Here is a 22976-nt window from a genome sequence, read left to right on the forward strand (position 1 = left end):
TGCAAAACTGCACATGTTCAGAGTATTTCTTTTAAAACCGGCGTTCTTTTAATACTTGTTTGGTCTAATATGCATCAGGGATAAGGTGTTAAACCATAGAATAGCAGGGGTATGGGGAGAAGAGGAATGTGTGCTTCATCACTGAAGTAAAACACATGGCCATCTAAAGCACCCCCTCCATAAAAGGACAGGTTGCTTACCTGTAACTGTGGTTCTTCGAGTGGTCATCTGTGCAGTCACACATATGGGCTCTGTGCCTGCGCAAAGCCCCGCTTCGGGAATCTTCTATAGCTAAGAGGCATTTTGGGCGGGAACCCCTCCCCCTCTACTGCGCATATGCAGAGGGGTTCCCGCCCAGATTCCCCAGTTCTTCTGAGACCTGAAGGCCTCGTCTGAGGAATATAGACACCTGTAGGTGTTTCTGAAAAAATACTAGATAAGCATTAATAATATTTGATGGACACCAAGAGGGGGGTATGGTGGGTGGGTTGTGTGACTGCACAGATGACCACTCGAAGAACCAGTTACAGGTAAGCAACCTGTCCTTCTTCTTCGTAGTCTCTGTGCATCACACATATGGGCGATTAGCAAGCTTTTACTCACCGGAGGAGGGTTGGTGTCCTTAGGTGAATACAGATGACAACACTGCCCTGCCAAAGGAGCAGTCGGATCTCGACCTGACATCCAGTTTGTAGTGTGACACAAATGTCATTGGTCGAGCCCATGTTGCTGCCTTGCATATCTCTGGAACAGTGATTCCACGATGAAAGGCAGATGATGTTGAAACAGCCCTAGTGGAATTCCCCTTGACTGACACTGGGGGTTCCAACTTCTGAAGCTGGTATGCCAGAGTAATGCATTGGACCAACCATGAAGAGAGTCTCTGAGATGATACTGGTAGGCCCTTCTTGTTCTCTCCATGACATACGAAGAGTCGTTGCGACTGGCGGAAGGGAGCAGTGCGATCTTTATAGAAAGCTAAGGCCCTTCTAACGTCTAGTGAGTGTAAGGTTCTTTCTAAGGTAGATGAAGGAGAAGGAAAAAAGGCTGATAAAATAATGTTTTGGTTAACATGGAAACTAGATACAACCTTTGGCAAAAATTGAATGTCAGGGCGGAGTACCACCTTGTCAAGATGGAATACCAGGTAAGGCTCGTCTATTCTTAGTGCACATAGTTCACTTGCACGTCTTGCAGATGTGATTGCTATTAAAAATACCACTTTTAATGTGAGAAGACGCAAATCTGTGGTTGCCAATGGTTCGAAAGGTGGCATTGAAAGTGCATGTAGAACCACGGATAGATTCCATGATGGTGCGAAAGTCCTTACTGGTGGATTTAAATTCCCTAGGCCTTTTAAAAAATGTTTAACTGTAGGGTGTGGAAAAACCCTGAAACCGTCAATGTAATCATGGAAAAAGGAGCATGCTGCCAAATATACTCTTAAAGAGGAAACTCTCAGGCCCCTGTCAACTAAAACCAATAAAAAGGACAGGATCTGATGAACGGAGCAACTTGTGGGTGAAAACCCTTTTTCGGATGCAAAAGCATTAAATGCAGACCATTTCCTATTAAAGTTTATCCGTGTGGAAGGTTTTAGTGCCGCATCTAAAACTGTTTGAATTTTGGCTGTCAAGTCATTGTCCACTACTGAGGGATCAGCCTCCATGCGGTCATGTGAAGTGTGTCTAAGTCTGGATGATATATCTGACCTTGGTGCTGAAAGAGAAGATCTCTTCTCATTGGTAGCTTCCTGTAGAGACCCCGCGACCTGTTCAACAGTGTCGCGAACCAATTCTGCCTGGGCCACCAAGGTGTTAGAACTATGCAGTTTGCATTGTCCTGAATAATCTTGGCTAATATTCTCATTATTAGAGGAAATGGAGGGAATATGTACAGGAAGGAGCATTTCCATTTGTAGAGAAACGCATCTCCTAGTGATCTCCTTCCTATTCCTGCTCTGCTGCAGAATAGGTTGCACACTGTGTTGTCCTGTGTTGCAAAGAGATCTATTTCTGGTTTCCCCCAGATATGGAATATCTTCCTGATGACCAGGGGATGGATTCTCCATTCGTGGACTACTGATGCATGCCTGCTGAGGGTGTCTGCTAGTGTGTTGTCTAATCCCGCTATATGAACCGCTGTGAGGAACACTCGGCGTCGAATGCACCATTCCCATATGTGAATGTTAAGTTTTATCAAGGATGGGGATTTTGTTCCCCCCTGCTTGTTGAAGTAGAACACGACTGTTGTGTTGTCTGAAGTTATTTGGACATGTCGGTTGGATATTTCCGTCTCGAACGCTTTGAGTGCTTTCTGGACTGCCAGCAGTTCGAGATAATTGATGTGTGCTTTCTTTTCTTTTGTTGACCAGAATCCTTGTACTCTTAAGGAGTTTAGATGAGCTCCCCAGCCATTGCGGGAGGCATCTGTTGTGATCGACTTGGTTGGCATCGAGGGTTGGAAAGGCACTCCTTTTGTTAGGTTGTGATGTTTCGTCCACCATCTCAGGGATTTTATGACGTTCAGTGGTAGAGTAAGAATGGTACGTCTGGCGTTCTGTAGAGGGTTGAATAGTTTGTTGAACCAAAGTTGTAACCTTCTCATTTTGAGTCTTGCAAAGGCCACTACCATGGTCGTTGATGCCATCAATCCTAGTAGCCTTTGTATTGTATAGGCAGTTGTTATCTGTTGTTTTATTACTTGGATTGCCAGAGTCTTGACGACAATGGCCCTGTCTAAGGGTAGGAATGCTTTGGTAGTGTGTGAATCCAGGATTGCTCCTATGAACTTTATAGTTCTGGTTGGAGAAAGAGTTGATTTGTTTATATTTATTAGGAGTCCTAGCTGAAGCATAAGATCGCAAATATAGTGTATATGCTGTTGAAGAGTTTGTTTTGAGTCTGCTACCAGGAGCCGGTCGTCGATGTAAGGGTGGATCTGTATCCCTCGGTTTCTGAGGTGGGCACAGACCACTGCAATACATTTGGTGAATACCCTGGGGGCTGTTGAGAGTCTGAAGGGTAGTACTCGGAATTGGAAGGCTTGATTGCCGATGATGAAGCAGAGGTAACGTTGGCTGTCGTGGTGAATGGCTATATGGAAATAAGCATCCTTTAGATCGATGGAGGCGAACCATGAATGTCTTGTGAGGAGTGGTAGTATCATAGGGAGGGAGACCATACAAAATTTCCTTGGTGTAATATAGGTGTTTACGTCCCGTAGGTCTAATATGGGACAGATTCCTCCATCGGTCTTCGGGACAGCGAAGTAACGAGAATAAAAACCCCGCATTAGTTGTTGTTTTGGCACTGGTTGTATTGCTCCCTTTTCTAATAGTGAGCGGACTTCTTGTTGTAGAGGTGCAGATGGTGTAGTTCTTTTTAGGACCCCCGTGGGTGGTAGGGAGTCGAACTCTATCTTGTAAACTCTCTCGATTATAGAGAGCACCCATTTGTCTGAGGTTATTCGAGTCCAGGCCTCCGTTGATATAGAGAGGCGGTTGCCAAAGGGGGTACCCGTCTTGTGTATGGTGGGGAAGTCAGAGACGTCGGTTCTGCTGATAGTCCGGTTTACGGCGTTGGAATTTAGATTTTGAGGATGGAAACTGTCTCTTCCCCTGCTGAGTTGCCAGTGGTTGTCTAAACTGTTGTCTATCAGATTGGTATCTCACGGTGTTGGTGGTTGGTTGTCTATACCACCTCCTAGGTTTAAACTGTTGTTGCTGGGTTGTGCCTATTCCCATCTTTCTTGCTATCACTCTAGCCTTCTGGACGGTATCCATAGCCTCGTCTGTTGTTGCATTAAAGAGGCCTGTACCATCGAAGGGAAGACTCTCGATTTGGGTTCTGGCTTCTTGGGAAAGACCCGCTGATCTAAGCCAGGCATGCCCCTACCATGGTTTTTGCTCCACAATCCGACTGATGCTTTGCTGTTGCAATCTGTTGTCGTGCCATGCGCGTGGCCTCAGAGTGGAAAACTCTAGCCAGTTCCCTTTGGTCATCTCCTAAATTGTCGCATAGCGACATCATTTTATCCCATAAAAAGAGCTGGTACCTAGACATTGTAGCCTGGTAATTTGACACTTTTAAACTTAGGGATGCTGTAGAGTAAAATCTACGCCCCATCAGGTCTAGGCGCCAGCCCTCCTTGTCGACTGGCGCGGTGTGCAGACTCTGTGATCGACCTTGCGCTGACTCAACTATTATCGAATTAGGTGTGTGAATAGAAACTCAGCATCCTTTTCGAAGACTCTGTACATATTATTGAGGCGCTTTGAAGATGGTTGGAGCGCTGCGGGATCCTTCCAGTGGTCCTTGACCGTCTTTGTTAGAGTTGGGAGAAAAGGGATGGCTACTGGAGTTGTTGCCTCCGTGTATATTGCTTCAAAAACCGGATCTACTAATTTTTCTACGGTTTGTTTTGTCTCTATTCCTAAAGCTTGCGCCATCCTTTGGATAAGATCAGCAAAATGTCCTAGTCCCTCTGATGGGGAGACAGATCCCTATGCCTCGACTATAGAGTCAGGCGACGGTATCGATGGTGCTGCTGAGGTGACCGATATCGAGTCTAAGCAATAATCCTCTACCAATTGAGGAGAGGAGGAATCTGGATAGTCTGGATTTCAGTTTGTTGGGGTTGATGAATCATTAATTCTTCAGCCCGTGGCGAATGTTCAGGTAGTCTAGTTATTTGGTGCTCAAGTGTCGGTTCGGGTGCCGAGACTGTTGCCGAAGGTCAACGTCGAGGAGGTGATAGTCGAGTGTGTCTTCGATATCGATCATCCAATTCACGCCAGTCTGCATAATAGGATGCAGGTCTTGGCGGTAGTGACCATTGCGACTCTCTCTCCCAGTCTCTCATAGGAGATCTAGAGCGTTGCCTTCGGTAATGGTAGAGGTCGGAATCTCGATATCGAGAATCGAAGGAGTGTACAGATTCTGGAGATCGATGTCGACTCGATTTTCGTTCTCGATATTGTAGTCTACGGTGGTCTGAGATAGTTAAGTTTGTCGTAGGCGAAGCCCTAACCGACCCTGTCGTTAATCGTAGTGGATCATTGCTACGGATGGATGCAGCATCTCTAATCTTGCCCTCTGATAATGATGAAGTCGTTATCGGGTCGGCTATCGAAGCTGATGGAAGGGTTGTTATCGATGCCGGTTGGGCTGTTGATGATGGTGCCTTCACGGGAGTCGTTGTCGACGTTGATGCCCTGTTCTTATGAGCATCGTGTTTGTGAGGCACTTTAGCTTTTTTCCTGTGTTTTTCTTTCTCAGCAGATTTCGGCGTTCTTGCCTTCTTTGATAATTTCTTGGCTACAGAGGTAGCTAGGGATCGCCCCGGTGTTGCAGGGGTATCCTGTCGGGGTCTGTCTGCTCGACTTGTTGTCGGCTGTACAGCAGCTGGAGGCCCGAAAGGCTCGACTTGCGATGCCATAGCAGGCTTGTCCACAGCTGCAAGTGCCCTTTCCCACAGCTCAGCCCGTAGTTTATCCGCTCTGTGGCGTCTTGTAAGTTTTGAGAAGGCCTGGCAATGGGGGCAGGCATCTACCTTATGCCCCTCTCCTAAGCAGATGACACAAAAATTGTGTCCTTCAGAAGGTGGAAGCTTAGTGCCACAACGGGCACAATTTTTAAACGAGGCCTTGGGGCCCATACGGACCAGATTATAGTAAGAATAAAGTCTGAGGTAAAGAGAGAAAAATAACAATTTTTTTTTAATAGGAAAAGGTTGAAGGAGTAAACAGAGAAGATAGAAGAAGAAGAAGAAGAAGAAGAAGAAGAAGAAGAAGAAGAAGAAGGGTAAGTCTTAGCTATTTGTTTTTAACAGAAGCGTTCTCGACGAGGCTGTCGTGATGACGGTCGAAGAAGAACTGGGGAATCTGGGCGGGAACCCTTCTGCATATGCGCAGTAGAGGGGGAGGGGTTCCCGCCCACAATGCCTCTTAGCTATAGAAGATTCCCGAAGCGGGGCTTCGCGCAGGCGCAGAGCCCATATGTGTGATGCACAGAGACCACGAAGAAGAACCATTAAAACTAGGGTCTAAAATTACCTAGCTGTATCACATATTTATTTATTTAAAACATTTGTATCCTGCCATATTATCTTAACTATACCATTAAGAATGTAACACAATTAATGAACGTGTGAGAGCTTGTCATGCATTGTTTTTTCCTGCGGGTCAAATATCCTTGATAAAAGAAATGTTCCCCTTATGTATATGGTAGTCTTCAGCGCCTTAAAAAGATGAGATGTTCATTCTTCAAAGAAGCCCTCCCTCTACGGATGCAGCAAAAAACCCAAACCCACCTTCTTCCTATATGACAGAAATGCAGCTTCCTCAAATGTGGCAGATGAGAAAACAGCAGTGCTGAAAAACTCCCTTGAGAGATTATGGAACCACTTTGTGGCAAACACGCTTGTGCAAGTCAAATGAAGAAAAGCCACCTAAAGAGGCAGGTTTTTCATTTCACATGAAGAGGCGGTAATTTTACTCACCATGAGAAAATGATAGTATGGGATGAAAGCCAGAGTCCAAGAGAGCTACCCGCTCCTCTAAAGACATAGTCTCTGGGTCAATGGTCTGAACAGAGGCCTTACAGTCACACAAAATGCAGGAATTGGGCCGTTCACAGTTACACTTCATGTTGAGAGGTTTCTGTGGCTGGAACAAGAAGCAGATGAACACACAGCTACTTATCTACAGTGGTAAGAAAATCACTATTTGTTTCAGGCATTAAGTTAAAAGATGGTGGCAACCCAAGCAATCCAAACAGACCAATATTTCAAAAAGGAGGGGGAAAACTGTGCTTTTCCAGAGAACAAAGACACACAAGTAGAGTTCTTAATGCCACAACTTCATCAACTGTAGCAGGGATGGGGGAATAAGGAGCACAACTGCCATTTGCTTTCAGATCTCTTCTGTTCGGAATCCTGGCTCTTCCATATGCAAACACTGGTTTGGGAAAGAACAGAACCCTGTCCTTCTCCTCCCTGTAGTCCCCAGTGTGTCCCCCAGATCTGTTCTGGAGGGTCCCCCAACCCTCCAGAGCAGTTAGGGGATTGCAAGGGGAAGGGGAAATCCATTCTACCAGCAGTTACTGTTCCACTGCTGGAACAACACTGTTCCACCATTGTTTATAATGGCCGTCATGATGGAGTACAAACTCTGAGTTGAGGAAATATGCATTATCGTTTCCTCCATTTACAAATCAGCTGTAGTCAAAATGGCAGCACACACACACACACACACACACACAAGAGAATGGTATCAGCAGGGTTGGAGTAATCCTGAGGTTTGCAGATGCCCAAAAGAACTTTACAAGGAACCTGGGGGTGGGTGGGTCCTGTCCCCTTGCAAAACAGACCAATGTTGATTGAATTGGGAAAAACTGGAATGGTGGAAGGTGGGATGGAAGGCTGGAAAGGGACAATGACACAGATGTGGGCAACTTGTGGCCCTCCAGATGACTTGGCCTCCATCTCCCATCATCTCTCACCATTGGCTATGCTGGATAGAGTAGAATTTTTTTCTGCCCCATATCACTGGCTATTGGGCGGCATAAAAATGCAATAAATAAATAAATAAGACTTTTAAGCCTTAGCCTGTGGTCCTCTCTTAGCAAGGTTTCTAAGTCGAAATGAACCCCCATCAATGGCTAAGACTGGGCACAAATGTGTCCATCCCATGCGTCACAAATGGAGAGAAAAAAAGGTGTCAAAACTGCCCAATGAGGACTGAACATGCTCAGGAGGCATTAAATGATCTTTCTACTAGGGGAGGGGGAGGAAAACCAGCGGGGGAAGATGGAGTGGAATGGCTGGACAGGCCTCATTTGTACTGCTTATTTCCACAGCTCTCTGTGTGCTTCTAAACACCTTTTTGGCAGAACACTGAACAATACTAGAATGACAGGTTCAAAACCTAGTCACAACGCTTAGATCACAAAGTGACTTTTTGGTCCGTCACCTTGTCTCTCAGCCTAATCTACCTCACAAGGTTACAGTGAATATAAAAGTGAGAGAAAGGAGGAGAGGGAACCATTTACGCCATCCTGGGGCTCTAATGGGATGAGAAAATAAAAATGTATTTAAAATTGGACCAATTTATTATTTCACTAATTTCTTAAGAACAGGAGTACAGAGCCTATTTCTGCCCAAGGGCCGGATTCCATTTCAGAGAAGCTCTCGGGGGGGCCACATGGAAAAATGTGGACGGGTGAGCCGGGTGGGTGGGGTTAGCAAGGGAAGTCCCTGTAAGTACTTTTCAACCTAAGTGAGGAGACTAGCTACAAAGTGAAGTTGGCCTGAACCAGTTTCTAAATCCCCTGTTTAAAGGTGAAGTCATTCAATATGAACTGAAGAAACTCAAATAACCGGAAAGCAAGTCGTGCCACACAAAGCAGAGAACCGCACTATAATCGCATTCCTGTTGAGGGATACTGTTTATCTATTGCTGGAGAGTTTTGGTTTCTCAGATGTTCTAGAAGAGGGCTCTCCTCCCACAGAATTCCAAAGAATCACAAATCTGGCTGGAATTTCTAGACACCCGAAACTCAAGTGGAACAAAGCTGCCACCATTTAATTGCTCCCACCAGACAGAATCTGCCTTGTCTTAAACTTTACAAACATTACAAAGCCTTTTTCCTACCACAGCTGCAAAGGTGAAACCTTACACCTACCTTTCTACTAAGGTGAGAAACTGTGTTGACTCTCACCAGCCTTCGTTTCCTGTATCTGCAAATTGGACGGATTCTAGCAGCAACACAGCTGTTGTCAAGGGCAGATGGTGCAGCAGGCAGGCTGCTGTTCAGTTGCTTCGGTTTCTTGAGAAGCCTATCAGCACCCACACCATCCTTGGAGTTGCTAGTGGAGCATGTGTTGAAACTGCAGCCAAAAGGAAAACATTCACACATTGAGAATTGTTCTGAAAAAGGAATGCAACAGTTCAATGTTGTAATTTTGCAGATTAACTCACAGCACTATACTATCCCAGTCAGAGTGACAAGGTCTGAAGAAACACTCATTTTGGACAGAGCTGTGGTAGATATTATTTGTGCCAGTTTGGCTTTAGTGCAATCAAAACAAACAATTATCTGTGTCCTTCAAGCACTGCCGTGGGTATTCCAGAGAATTTCCCAATGCCCTAAATCAGCTGGACTCCATGTGTGTTTTGCATTAGGTATATTTAGCTAACAAGTATACCACATTAATATAACATGCTGTATGTTTTTTTTTCTTTCAACAGAACGAAGAATTTAAGCTGAAATTTGAATAGGAAGAGAAACATTCAATTAAGTATTCTTAATGTGGTATTTTCCAAAATTCAAAACTTTACTTGGAAATTATTTTTACTGGAACAATTTAGATTGGATCCAGAGGCCATCATACTTCGATAGACACACTGAAATCTATGTGACTTAAGACCATTGATGTGAATAGGTCTACTCCAAGTATGACCAAGCCTGCATCCAACCAAGTGTAAACATTTTACGACATGACAATACCTTGTACATTTCTTATATTGTTTACATTTTAAGGGGGGAAATGAAGGCTCTGAAAACTGTTAATATTAATTTTAGCATGCCCCCAACATCAACATTTATTATTTATTTGTTACACTTCTATTCCATTCAATAATCAAGAGCTCTCTAGGTGGTTCATAAAACGAGACATACGCCCATAAAATACAATAATATAATATAAAAACTTAAAATAGTTAAAACAGAATTATTATTTTTTTAAAAAAGTTAAAACATTTAAATTACATAGACATATTTGCTTCCTAGGAAAAAAATCAATATAGTATTTGAAATTGCCTAATTTAATTGGTACTGCATCTATTAATTATGTTATTATTTGAAAGAAACAATGGGGTGAACCCGAAAGACCATGCAAATGGAAGGCTGCTTTTGCAACAGGTAAGTTCTCTCCCCTCCCATCAGAGAAGTCAGGGACCCTCTGAACAGTGCCAGGAAGCCACTGAAACTAAACAGTGCACATTATTCAGGAAAGTCCCCTGACCTTGAGGGAGATGTTTGGGGCACATTGGGGGAGGGGGATGAGTGACCAAGCTTCTGCAACCTTTGAATCCAACCAAGTGGAGTTTGGACCTGCAGAACTCTGAATAGAAGGAGAAAATAGATAGGTGCTACTCTATGAATTCTTGTGCGATGGCAGAAGAATTCTTACAATGCCGAACCACAATGGGTCAGGAAATTACATTACAGAATACGAAACAATGAATAAGGAAAATACAGAGGGTACAAACTCTGATGGGCCATATTAAAAAGTCTTGAGCACTAAAAAGTCTTAACTTCTTGCAAAAATAGAGGAATCTCCTTCTGAACCTAGGGCCACTTTTCTCCTACAAAGCTCTTCACTAAGTTGGAAGTAGCTCTTCTGTGAGCTGAAGAGGCTTTCCTCTAACAGAAGGGCATCTCTGGATCCAACCCAGCACATTAAAAAAAATGACCTGGTTCACATGACACAACAGCCCAAGAGTTAAATAACCCATGCGCTGTCAATCAGGAAAGAACATGTACGCTGCCTGCAGCACACCACCACTTCCGCTTTTAATGAGCAACACACAAGCAGCTCCTTCATCAGTTGCTTAGAATGTCATCCGAATCCAAAAGGGGTTAACATTGAGGGGTTAAACAACCCAGTGGTTAACACGGCTTACGACTGGATTAAGTGGGTTCAGATGACACAGTAAGCAACCAGCCCCATTATGTTGAAAAACATAGAAGGGAAACGTTTTTTGGGGGGTGGGGGGATTCCATTCCACATAACTGTCTTCAAGCCTTAAAGAGCTATTAAGCAAGCTTCAGAACTACATTTATGCATATTCCCATTTCACAAATGACCTGAAGAGCTGTCCAAGAGACTTAAGAGATTTTTCATACAATCATGATGTTTGTAACATCTTCCCTAGAAGCCATAGGAAGGAAGTTTGGAAGAGTGAACACAGCCGCAGAGCCCTACACAAGAAACTCTTCATTCTCTGTCACAGGGAATCTCAAACTTCATCACATTAGCTTCTTATAGTGCATGTGGCGAGAAGAGAGAAGGAAACGGGCAAAACAAAACAACCCTATCCCTCTATTACTGGTTCCAGTCCTGGGATATGGGAGACCTAGCAATCACGATACACACCAAACAGGCCTACCAAGTCCCAACGACTCCTATTGCAAGGACAACTGGCACAACGCTATTCATTTGGTAGCATGGACTACCCATTTCATGCAGGCTAGCACTGGTGGCAGAGCTACAGGAAGCCAGCATCAGAACAGCCCAGATCAAGAGGGGAGGAAAATGTTATTGGGTTGACTCAAGTTAGTCATAGTTATCTTACATACCTTTAATTTAAACAGGTCTACTTTAAATATGATTTATTTTTATTTATCGTCAATTTGCATTTATAGCCTGACTTTTCTCCAAGGCAAAATACATAGTTCCCCTGCCCTTTTTAATCCTCACAAGACTGGTCAAGGTCACCCAATGAGCTTCATAGCAGAGCCTCCCCTTCTTTCTCCTGAACTTGCAGTACTCAACTGGACTATGAATAACTAGTGTTTGTTTTTTAAACTTAACAATTGAAATGAATAATATTACATTCTTTAGGGGCTTCAGGCACTGTTTTGCTGACACACACCCTTGAATACCATAAAGAAATCGTTTTGCAAAGACTGCAGCCCAAGCAGGAATTAGAATCTCTTTCATCAGCATTAAGCATCTTCAAATTAAAAAGCTTAAGAAGACAGGCAAAACACTGCTGTGTTTATTTAGTTTCACAGCCCATTATATTGTGAGGTCTTACAGCAGGCAGTTATGTGCTTAATGTAACTTAAGCTGAAATGACCCCATCATAACAGAAGCACCCCTCCTTCTGGGCAGCATCAAACCACCATAAACAGGGAGGCGAAAAGCTGGTTCCAACACATACAGCCAGCATTCAAGAGGGAATAATGTTGATACAGCTCACATTCTGAGAAGTTCTTTTCTACCACCATACAGGATCATACACAAAACACCATGGTCCATTTCATACTTAGATCAAGTAGGCTCTTGATCACAAAAAAACCTCATGGCACCAAAAGCAACCCTTGAATTGGAGGAGAGATGGCATGCCAAGATTCTGGTGTCTGGCCCTTTGACCCCAGCCATTTAGGAGACCCCATAAATTAACTAGCTGTCTGCTTCAACGGACATTACCTTTATACATGTCCCATTCTAAATATATATAGGTCTACAATGCCCAAACAATGACCAATATCAATAGAGTTACATTCTTAGGCAACACTGAAAAGTCACTTTAAACAAGTGACAAGGCTGCATTCGTTAAAATGCAACGATCTACCTTTGCTGCGTTGAGAACGCACTGTGGTATGGCTTGGGCTCGTGCACTCCCCTCTCTTCTTCTCTCCTTTGAGCATGAGGAGATGAGATATAAAGCTTTCTAAAACTGTGGTTTGTAAAAACAAACACGCAAACAGGGTATCACACCAGGATTAGATCAGATCCTGAACCACGGACAAATGGAAAATTGTGGTTTGTTCAAAATTGCTTTAAATCTTGTTCCCTCGCACACGGTGGGAGGAGGGGGAGGATGTGAGCCCAAGGCTTATTGGGACATATCCCCATTATGAAAGCAGCCAGCGGGCAATATCCAATGCTGCTTGCACACTAGCGGGACCCACCACCTGTGCAACAGAAAACACCTGTGGTGTTTCTGCTCATTTCCAGGCTTGCTTTGGGAAGCACTAGTAGCGGGTCCTGCTGGCTGGCCTATCCAGAAATACTGGATACTGCCCAAGTCTCCTATTACACTCCTGCTTCATATTAAGCAAAAAGGCTCTCTTTTTTAAAAGGCTCGTCTGGAGAGTCCAAAGTTCCTACTGTATTCAAAGTATAAGCATATTTGGGACATGAGATGACATACGTTGGATGTATTAGAAGCTCCAACAAATAATGAAACCAACCCTCTATTTTTAAAGGCAGCCCTTAAAATCACCATCTGAACTACCTGAAAAACAGTATACTTATGCCTTGGAGGAAATTACTCCAAATTTATTTATTTATTTATTGTATTTCTATACTGCCCAATAGCCAAAGCTCAAACGCAAAAAAATAAACTTGTAGACAAAATTTTCACGTTCATTTATGCATTCTGAAATGGCAAAGAATAAACAAAAGTTATATATACACACACAGTTCTTTGCAAAAATAATGGTTGTGTGCTATCTCCAGTATCCGAGGCAGTAAGCCTGTGTGCACCTCAGCCTTGCTGAGGAACATGGGTGGGAGGGTGCTGCTGCACCATGTCCTGCCTCGTTGGTCCCTGGCCGATGGCTGGTTGGCCCCTGTGTGAGCAGAGTGCTGGACTAGATGGACCCTTGGGCTGATCCAGCATCAGGGCACTTCTTAGGTTCTTATGTTAAAAATTCCTTGCAACCAAGAACAGCAAGAAAGGCCAACATGAGGAAGCAGCAAAGCCAATGTAAGTTTAATTAAGGGGTGTTCTATAACAAGAGCTGTGAAGTTGGATTAAGCCAAGATGGATCCATCTAGAAGAGCCAGCCAGATGCCACAAGAGGTAGCCCACAAGTAGGATAACATTATGGAGCACACAAAGTTCCTCTAACAAATGGATTTAAAAGCACCAGTGCCTTTAGACCATTTTAAATATCATGCTGGCACAGTTAAAAGGATGGGTTCTTAATTTTCATAGAATATTCCACTAAATGTTTCCTTTCTTGAACTTCAAATCTATCTGCATTTTACATGCAATTACATACACACATGTCTGCACAACATGAACCTAATGATGTTGCTTTTTAAGCCTCCTGCCTTCAATGAGTCAAACATTCAGCAATGCCAGAGTGGAAAAATACGAGTTGAGAAGCAGGCATTTATACAAAATGTTGAAAGTTGCAAAGACTCTAGGAAAGCATAAACAAATACCTAAGGTAAGATGAACCATAACAAAAATAACAAGGAAAGCGAACTGAAGAGCGCTTTCATTTCTAAATATGCAACAAGTTTGAACTGGAAGTTTGAACCAGGTCCAGCACAAACAGACAATCACCATTCTTGAACTGAGGAACTAAGACAAAGTTGATATGAAGAACAGCAAGGAGCCACTACCCTTCATAAGGAACCACTACCCTTCACATATAGACTGCATCCAAGTGGCTCTCAGAGGAACTACAGATAAGAACATAAGAACATCAGAAGAGCCCTGAGGCTGGATCAGACCCAGGGTCCATCTAGTCCAGCACTCTGTTCACACAGAGGCCAACCAGCCATCAACCAGGGACCAACGAAGCAGGACATGGTGCAACAGACCCTCCCACCCATGTTCCCCAGCAACTGGTGTACAGGCTTACTGCCTCAAACAGCACAACATCCCTTGCACATCTTTGCTAAAGAGAATGCGAGGAGACCATAGACCAGGTGAGAAAATAGACAAGATCCAGACTAAAGCCAAGCAACTCATAGGGCTCCATAGCCCTCAAGAACTCTAGGAGTAGCCACTTTCCCTTCCTGCAATCAATCTAATGACTTCCTCCCAATTCCAAGAGAAAAGACTCTTCTCTACCATGATGGAACAGCAGCAATTACAAGCCTAAAATGTTGAAGTCCATGTGCAGGCCCCTTCAGATGCCAATGGATTGCATTTTATCTCACGGCAAAATAGTAAAATTGGAAATGTATTCCATTGTATTGCATAAAAACACTATACAGGACTAAGCTTGACCAATAATAAAAGAGCATTTGTTTTGAAGACATATTTTCATGACAGATCTTCATTGCTTCTTAAGAAGTTTGAGTGAAGCCAAAAAGATGTCCATTGAGTGCTTTTTCTCAAACCTGAAAATAGCTATGCAAGAGAGTTTAGTTTGCTCACCACAGAATGAGACACCTTTCTCCTACCAGGTTCTCCCATGGCTGCAGCTGAAACTGAAATTGTAAAGGGTGGGAGGGCACTGTTGACCATGTCCTGCTTGTTCATCCCTGGCCGACGGCTGCCTGGCCACCGTGTGAACAGAGTGCTGGACTAGATGGACCCTTGGTCTGATCCAGCATGGCACTTCTTTTGTTCTTATATAGAAAGCCTTGGCTTCCCACACTATCACTATCACATACAGATAAGCTATGACCAATCCCAGGTTATGACCCACACACAAGTAACCTGCATCAACTTCTCGCCACAAGCGTTACAAAACTATGTGTTCTATTTCAGGCCTGAAAACAGAGATCCAGACGGGAGAGATCTTCTCTCAAAACACCCATTTTGCATCTTTTTATTATAATTGGTATTGGGAAATAATATTTACTCAACAAGACAAATCCCCCCCACAAATCATACTAATCAACCTGTAAGAAAAGGAAGACTAACCAGTTACTTATTCCGTTGACTTGATGGGGTGACGTGCAGGCTTTTGGGGGCTCTGGAGACCCATTGATGGGTGTACAGGAGGGATTTTGACACACAAGGTTTCTTAAAGACTGCGCAAGGCGAGAATTCTGCAAGAGAAAAATAAACACTCAAACTCAAGCAAGTCTTGTGACACAATAAATCAGAAGACTCGTCTGTTTGGTGGTCTAGAAGGGGGGAGGAAGAGAAAAAGAATACAAAAGCAGCAATTTAACCAAGCTCAAAGTAGTTTGCCATCTCAGCAGGGATAATCCAGAACCACTTCGTGTCCATTTCCATCCATCTGCATTCAAAAGATCCATGAATACACTGCAGACACCAATTTAAAAATGAAGAGCTGTATTTCCACAAACTGAAAGAAAGAGCTCAGGATTTCCTTCCCCTCAATAATGACTTCATCTCAACCAAAATGCCAGTGACTTAAGAATTAAGGAAGTATCCCTCCAGAGCCCAAATCCTATGATCCATCTATGGCACAATCCATTCAATATGTCAAAAGCCTCACAAGATTTCTGTTCTCACCAATATGGCTTTTAACACATTCATTAATTTCCAACATGCTATGTTAGACAACCTGGGGTAAGACTCCCAAAACACACAAACAACATCACACCTGTCACTCAGCTGTACAGCTGAAAATATTAGGACAAAAGCTGTGAGGCAATTTTTCTCTAAGCATCTTTAAAATTAGGACTCTTTTAGCATCTTGTAGTACCAATTTGAGGTTTTCTACCTTCACATCAGCAGATAGCACAGGAAACTTAGCTATGAATTTTTAGCATTTAAGAAAGTAGGTCTTGTAATAGGGAAGATGCATGAACAGTCACAACAGGAAATGCATAAACCTCAGTTTGTATTATACAGGAAAGCTCTAATCAGGGCCACATGTTTCTATGCCTCCTGGTGTATGTTGCACCCGTTAATAATCTGGTACAGAATTTCGCATCCTGGGGATTTTTAAAATTTATTTTTTAATTTCTAGGAAAAGCTGTCTGGCTTCTTCAGAAGTCAGCAAGACCAGGATTTCCAGTATCTGTTGGAAGGAAAGGCATTCATCTTTAATGGCCAGCTTTCTACAGCTTCCCTAAGAAATGCCGTTCTCATCAAAAGAGGAGAGACTTCCTCAAAAAACATAACCTAAAAATGCAACACTTGCAACAATAGTAGAAACATATTTTATTCAAAAATTTAGGATAAAAATTTCACACTGAAAGCTGTACATAAAATTCAAATGGACCAAAAGGAATGGCCCTTAGAATACAGTTCCAAACACACAGGAAGCAAGACGCACAGGTGATACGTTGAAGATTAAACCCTGAAGAGGATTCTACAAGTCTACAGAAATTAACACTGGGCAAACTTATTAGCTGACAGTCAATTATTTCAACCATTTCAAGGAATCATCTTCATGACCTCCCTACTCAATATAAAACCTCAGCATAGATGTTCTGAAGTACTCACGAGCTGCTTGTTCATGAGACTGTTACTAGAACCAAAAACCTCTTTATTCCTTCTGGTGTATTTCTATCCTTCACGGAATGATTTTTCTACATATGCACCTGGACTAGAAATGATTTGTCCTCTACTAAGTAAATCACACAACTGTTGCTACTATAAAAACATGTTGCAATCATGTTAACAACTTCCAAAGAATCTTACCCTATTTCTTCGATTCTAAGACACACTTTTTTTCCCATATAAACATCTCTAAAAATGGGGTGTGTCTTTGAATCGCGGGTGTGCCTTAGGGTTTGTTTGTTTTTCCTGTTAGTGGTACTGAAATTAGTGTGCGTCTTACAATTGATTGTGTCTTACAATCGAAGAAATACGGTATATAAGAATACGGCAGTGTAAGGCTTGTGACTAGAGATCTGATAGAACCAATTTTGCTCATTTTTTTGTTTTAAACTGAAGCTTAGATGTGTAAATGTGCAGAAAATTTTAAAACTTAAAAAAAGTTCAAAGCTCAAGCTTTAATAGCAATTACTTTGCTCCACACCACATAGGCAAGGCAGACTGGGAGTTGGGAGATCCGGGTTCTAGTCCCCACTCGGCCATGAAAGCTCACTGGATGAGTCTGGGCCGGTCACAGACTCTCAGCCCAACCTACCTCACAGAGTTGTTGTTGTGGGGATAAAATGGAGTGGAGGAGGAGGATTATGTTTGAGTTCCTTGGAGGAAAAAGGGCAGGATATAAATCCAATAAATGGAGAAATAAATATGCTCCGCCAATCAGTGTAGCGTGAAAACACGCCTCAGCCCAGCTGTGTGGTTAGGCTGTCACCACTGGGGGTGTGTGTGCGTATGCATGTGAAGTGGCCAATAGAGGCATGGAGAAGGGCGGGGTGGGCCATATGCACATTTCAGAGGGGAGCTTCACTATGCATGAGCCACGTTTGAATTATTCATGAGCCCCTCTGTAGTGAGGGGACTGAAAGGCAAAAAAGTGAGAAAGGAATAGGAATGTAGTGCCCAAGGTAACATAGGCTTAGCACTAGTTATTGAAGAATTCAGCTCTGTAATATTTAGTTAATTAGGGCATTTTTACTCCCCTCCCCCTTTCAACCTTAAAAGCCGTGAACATGGATTATAGAATTTCACTGAACCCAAATCCTTCTAGTAGGAAAAAAGTCATATATGTACACGTATTGATTCATATTTCACACCGGCCACAACAAGTCTCTCTTGGAAGACCGGACAATTTATTTTGCCCAAATTGACACGAAATTGACATGTTAAGAGTCTACTCTCAAAGAACAATGTGTACGGCAGCCTTTTCCAACCTGGTGCCCTCCAGATGTCTTTGATTGAAACTTCCATAATTTCTAGCCACTATGGTCATTGGATGGGAATTTGTTGGCTGGGAATAATGGAAGCTGCAGTCCAACACACCCGGAGGGCACCAGGTTAGAAAAAGCTGGTGCAGTGCTTCATAGCCTACACTCAGAAGAATGCCTCACTGTGTCCAATGGGGGCTTTCGTCTACGAAATTGTGCACAGTATTGCAGTGTTTGACTTAATATTTCATGTTATCTTCAGTCAAGTGTGCTTTTACTTTCTATGTACAAGACTGTGCAAAGCAAGCACCTGATTCCTAGCTGTTCAGATACTGGGATTAACAAGTTTATCCATGGCCTACGAACAGGAATTAGTATCTATCCTACAAGGCCCACCATCTGAAGTGACAAATAAAAGCCATCTTTATCAACCAGGATCTCTTCTTGATCATCCCAGAGTGCAGGACACAGAATAACGGGCTCAAGTTACAGGAAGTCAGATCCCAGCTGGACATCAGGAAAAGCTTCCTGACTGTTAGAGCAGTACGACAATGGAATCAGTGACCTAGGGAGGTTGTGGGCTCTCCCACACTAGAGGCCTTCGAGAGGCAGCTGGACAACCATCTGTCAGGGATGCTTAAAGGTGAGATCCTGCATTGAGCAGGGGGTTGGACTCGATGGCCTTAGAGGCCCCTTCCAACTCTACTATTCTATCATTCTATGATAACCCAAGGAACAATTAGAAATAAGATACAACATTTTTTATTCAAAAGCTTTGCATTTCTGTTATAGCAGGATGAATGGGACAAAACTTTGGAAGAACTGGGAGCTTGTTGTGTTAGTACGGAAAGCAACTAAACAAAATTCCTCAGACTACTAGTTCATGGGCACCATCACTATGGTCCCTAGCAGCTATCAGACACAATGACTGTGAAATCCAGGAGGAAAAAAAGAAGCCATGGTGAAAATGAAAGACTAGCAAGAGAGAGCTCAGTAAAAAATAAAGTAAAACAATGCGCATCCCCGGAAATCATGTGCCAAGAGGTAAGAGGGAACACTCACTTCTCTCCAGAAAGCCACTATGAAAGAGCTAGTGTAGTTTTGGAGAACGATTTTTGCATGTTGGTTCAAATCCCAGTTCAGACTCAGATCTTAGATACGTTAGCATGCCTCAGCCTCAGTTCCCCATTTGCAAAATTAGAAAAAATAGTAAGCAGACTTTTGCAAATAGGCAGAGAAGGAAGCATTATACACATTGAGCATTAGGATTAAGTAAAGTGTAAATTTTTAAAAAGATGTCCTTAGGGAAAAATGATTTCCAATGAGAAAACTATTACAGTTCATCCAGAACTCATGTAAGATTGATCTCGCAACACAACACAGGAGGTCCGGATACCCCCTCTAACAATAATGCAAATTATATACATAAAGAGAAAAGGCCAGGGACACAATTCACCAGGAACTTCACTTGTGCATGCCCTATCACTCCCCATTGAATTGGATCACAAATCAGTTATTAGATGCAACATATAAGCTAAGATTTTATTTGCATTTAATCAAGGAAATAGCAGCAAGCAAGAGAAGCCAGGTGGAATGAAAAGCAGCTTATTTGTGAACAGGACATATGACAAGACATTTCATAAATTTATCGAAGGCTTGGAGGAAAATATAAATTCTGAGAACTTTGGAATTTATTCATTGTTTAGACAAAGGGTGAGCAACACATGGCCAGCAGGCAGCAAAAATTTGGCAGTTTAGTGGCATATTTTGGTGGCAAACCACTATATAAGGTTAAGTTAAATTTATCCTTTTTAACCCTCCATAGTGTGCAACTGCCGAAATTTGGAAGGACTCCACCATTCAGCAGAGTGGGGCCCGCAGGATTGTGGCTCCTGGAACCCCTGAGGTTGCCCACTCCTGGTTTAGACACTAAGCCCTTGGCATTTACATTTTTCTAATATCAGCGTTAAATTTCTAAACAGCCAGCAATCAAGTACATGAGGGTTTTTTCAAGCTCCAAGCTAAACTAACCAAAGCAGATTTTAAGAACTACACAATACTTTTGGCGGGGATAAGCATTCCTCCTTGCAACAGAAGCATACGCTTTCTCTCTATACACTGACCTGTTTCTCTGCATTCTGCAGGAGGTAGGAAGAGATGCAGGGAGACAAGTCACACTGTCTGTCTCCTGTAGGCACCTTCAGGTGGGAGGAAGACGGAGGCAGTACTTTATTTTTCCTGGAGTTTACCACTGCTCCAGAACCCAGTCGACCCTGCTGTTTCATCACATCCTCATGCTGGAGATCACCCAGGACAACTGGGCCCTACAGAATAAAACAGACATTATTCACATGTATGAAGCTCTTATAAATGCCCTAAAGCACACAAGGTGGTTAACACATTTATCCAAAATAAAAACATAATCATAAAGTATTTTTGTGGGTTAAATAGGATTATCCTCTAATCATTTTGGAGGCCACTTTTATATTTTCACAAAATGAACTACAGAAAAGTATTTACTTATTTATTACAACTTCCAACTGAGTAATTCATTTCTTTTTAACCCACATTTGCCAACATCACTGTGCCCTACAGCACAAATCAAACTACCATCAGTCATCAGGAAATTCCATCCCAACACTGGTGACTAAGATCACACTAACCTTACTGAAACTTTGGAGATTGTAAACACAAGTATAATACCAACCAACCAACCCCCAAAAAACCAGGGGGGGGGGGAACAGTCTCCACAATGAAGGCGGTTGATCGGCAATCATTGGAATTCTCATGCAAATTTAAGACAACCTTTTCTGGTCTGCTATTTTGCGGAAGTGAAGGTAAGAGCTTTGCTAGCCAATTGCTACTCACACCCTAGGAGGTCAGGAAGAAGGCAAATTACACTCCCCTGATGTAGTCCTATAAGAGTCCCATCACTTTGCCCCCCATAATTTGTGCAGCCCTACATATAGTTTGTACTGGAACATGGTAAAAATATATTAAGCTATAGTTTTGAACCAACCATTGACAGAGGCCTGAAACCATCAACAGGAAGTCTAAGGATCTTGATGGACAGAGGTCTGAGTATCAGGCCAGGAAGATCTGCAACACTACCTCAGCAGTTCCTATTAGCTGCCCTTTCTACAAACCCAATCCAGCACAAGCCTGCTATTTTGCAGAAGGGAAGAAAAAGCAGAAAGGAAAGTCAGAGATCTATACGTAACAGAAGGCTGATAGGATGAAAGAGGCAGAGCCGAAGGTGTGCAGATGGAATCAATGTTCCGCAGGACAAACAAAACAGCAGTAAGCAAACAAGAGAAAGTATTGATCTAACCACTAGGCCCTTCAGGGGTAGCAACATGGATACTGCAAGCAGAAATATTGAAGGTTCATACAGGATTTCAAGGCGGATAAAGATTTAGAAATCAATGGCTGCTATCGTGATGGTTACATATTACCTCCAATATGAGAAGCAGAATGTTTCTGCATACCAGTTGCTGGAGAACACGAGCAGGAGGGTGCTAAATTGTGCTCCTGCCCTGCTTGTGAGCTACCTATAGGCATCTTATTGGCCACTGTGCAGAGAGAATGCTGGACCAGTTAGGCCTTTGATTGATTCAGCAAGGCTCTTCTTATGTTTGAAACTTAATATGGCAAAGACTGAATTGCTTGTTTTTCCTCCTAAACCTTCTCCTCATCTCTCATTCTCTCTTACTGTCAATGATGTTACGCTTACTCCGGTCAAGGAAGCTCGTAGTCTTGGCTTTATATTTGACTCCTCGCTCTCCTTTATTCCTCATATTGAGGCAGTAGCTAAATCCTGTTGTTTTTTCCTGTATAATATTGCCAGGATTCGATCATTTTTGTCTGTCTCTTCTGCCAAGACTCTTGTTCATGTACTGGTTATTTCTCGGTTGGACCACTGCAACCTTCTTCTCTCTGGCCTTCCTTCTTCTCACATCAGTCCGTTGGTTTCTGTTCACCACTCTGCCGCGAAGATCATCTTCTTGGCTCGCCGCTCTGACCATGTTACTCTACTTCTGAAATCTCTTCATTGGCTTCCAATTCACTTCAGAATCCAATATAAACTTCTTCTGTTGACCTTCAAAGCTTTTCACGGTCTAGCTCCTTCCTATCTCTCCTCTCTCATCTCACACTATTGCCCCGCTCGTGCTCGTCGCTCCTCTGATGCCATGTTTCTCGCCTGCCCAAGGGTCTCTACTTCCCTTGCTCGGCTTCGTCCATTTTCTTCTGCTGCCCCTTACGCCTGGAACGCTCTTCCAGAACATCTGAGATCCACAAGTTCAATCGCAGCTTTTAAAGCTCAGCTAAAAACTTTTCTTTTTCCTAAAGCCTTTAAAACTTGATGTTGTTCGGACTTTATACTGTTAGTTTTACCCTACCCTGTGCCTGTTTACCCTACCCTGTGCCTGTTTGCATTCTCTTCCCCTCCTTATTGTTCTACTATGATTTTATTAGATTGTAAGCCTATGCGGCAGGGTCTTGCTATTTACTGTTTTACTCTGTACAGCACCATGTACATTGATGGTGCTATATAAATAAATAAATAATAATAATAATAATAATAATAATAATAATAATAATAATAATAATAATAATAATGTTCTTAAGCACAACTTGGATTCAGAATTAGAGGTTCTCCGGTGGGGAGATTTTTATTCAGTTAAATTCCCTCACCTCCTCTTTCTCTTAATCTTCCAAGAGCAAGTACATTTGCCAACATCAGAATATCTGCA

The 22976-nt window shown here is 42.8% G+C and overlaps 1 protein-coding gene across 1 annotated transcript in view; it reads right to left on the bottom strand.

The window, feature by feature from the left end:
* Positions 1–22976, bottom strand: part of LOC134413397 (KAT8 regulatory NSL complex subunit 1-like) — a 57095-nt gene that overhangs the window by 18102 nt on the left and 16017 nt on the right. Inside the window, exons 3-6 of the mRNA XM_063147580.1 lie at positions 20346–20546; positions 15407–15534; positions 8685–8889; positions 6502–6667 (exon numbers count right to left, since the gene is read on the bottom strand). Of these exons, the coding sequence (XP_063003650.1) occupies positions 6502–6667; positions 8685–8889; positions 15407–15534; positions 20346–20546 (700 nt within the window). The remainder of the gene's footprint in view (positions 1–6501; positions 6668–8684; positions 8890–15406; positions 15535–20345; positions 20547–22976) is intronic.

Source organism: Elgaria multicarinata, chromosome 1 (assembly GCF_023053635.1).
Source record: "Elgaria multicarinata webbii isolate HBS135686 ecotype San Diego chromosome 1, rElgMul1.1.pri, whole genome shotgun sequence".
NCBI lineage: Eukaryota > Metazoa > Chordata > Lepidosauria > Squamata > Anguidae > Elgaria > Elgaria multicarinata.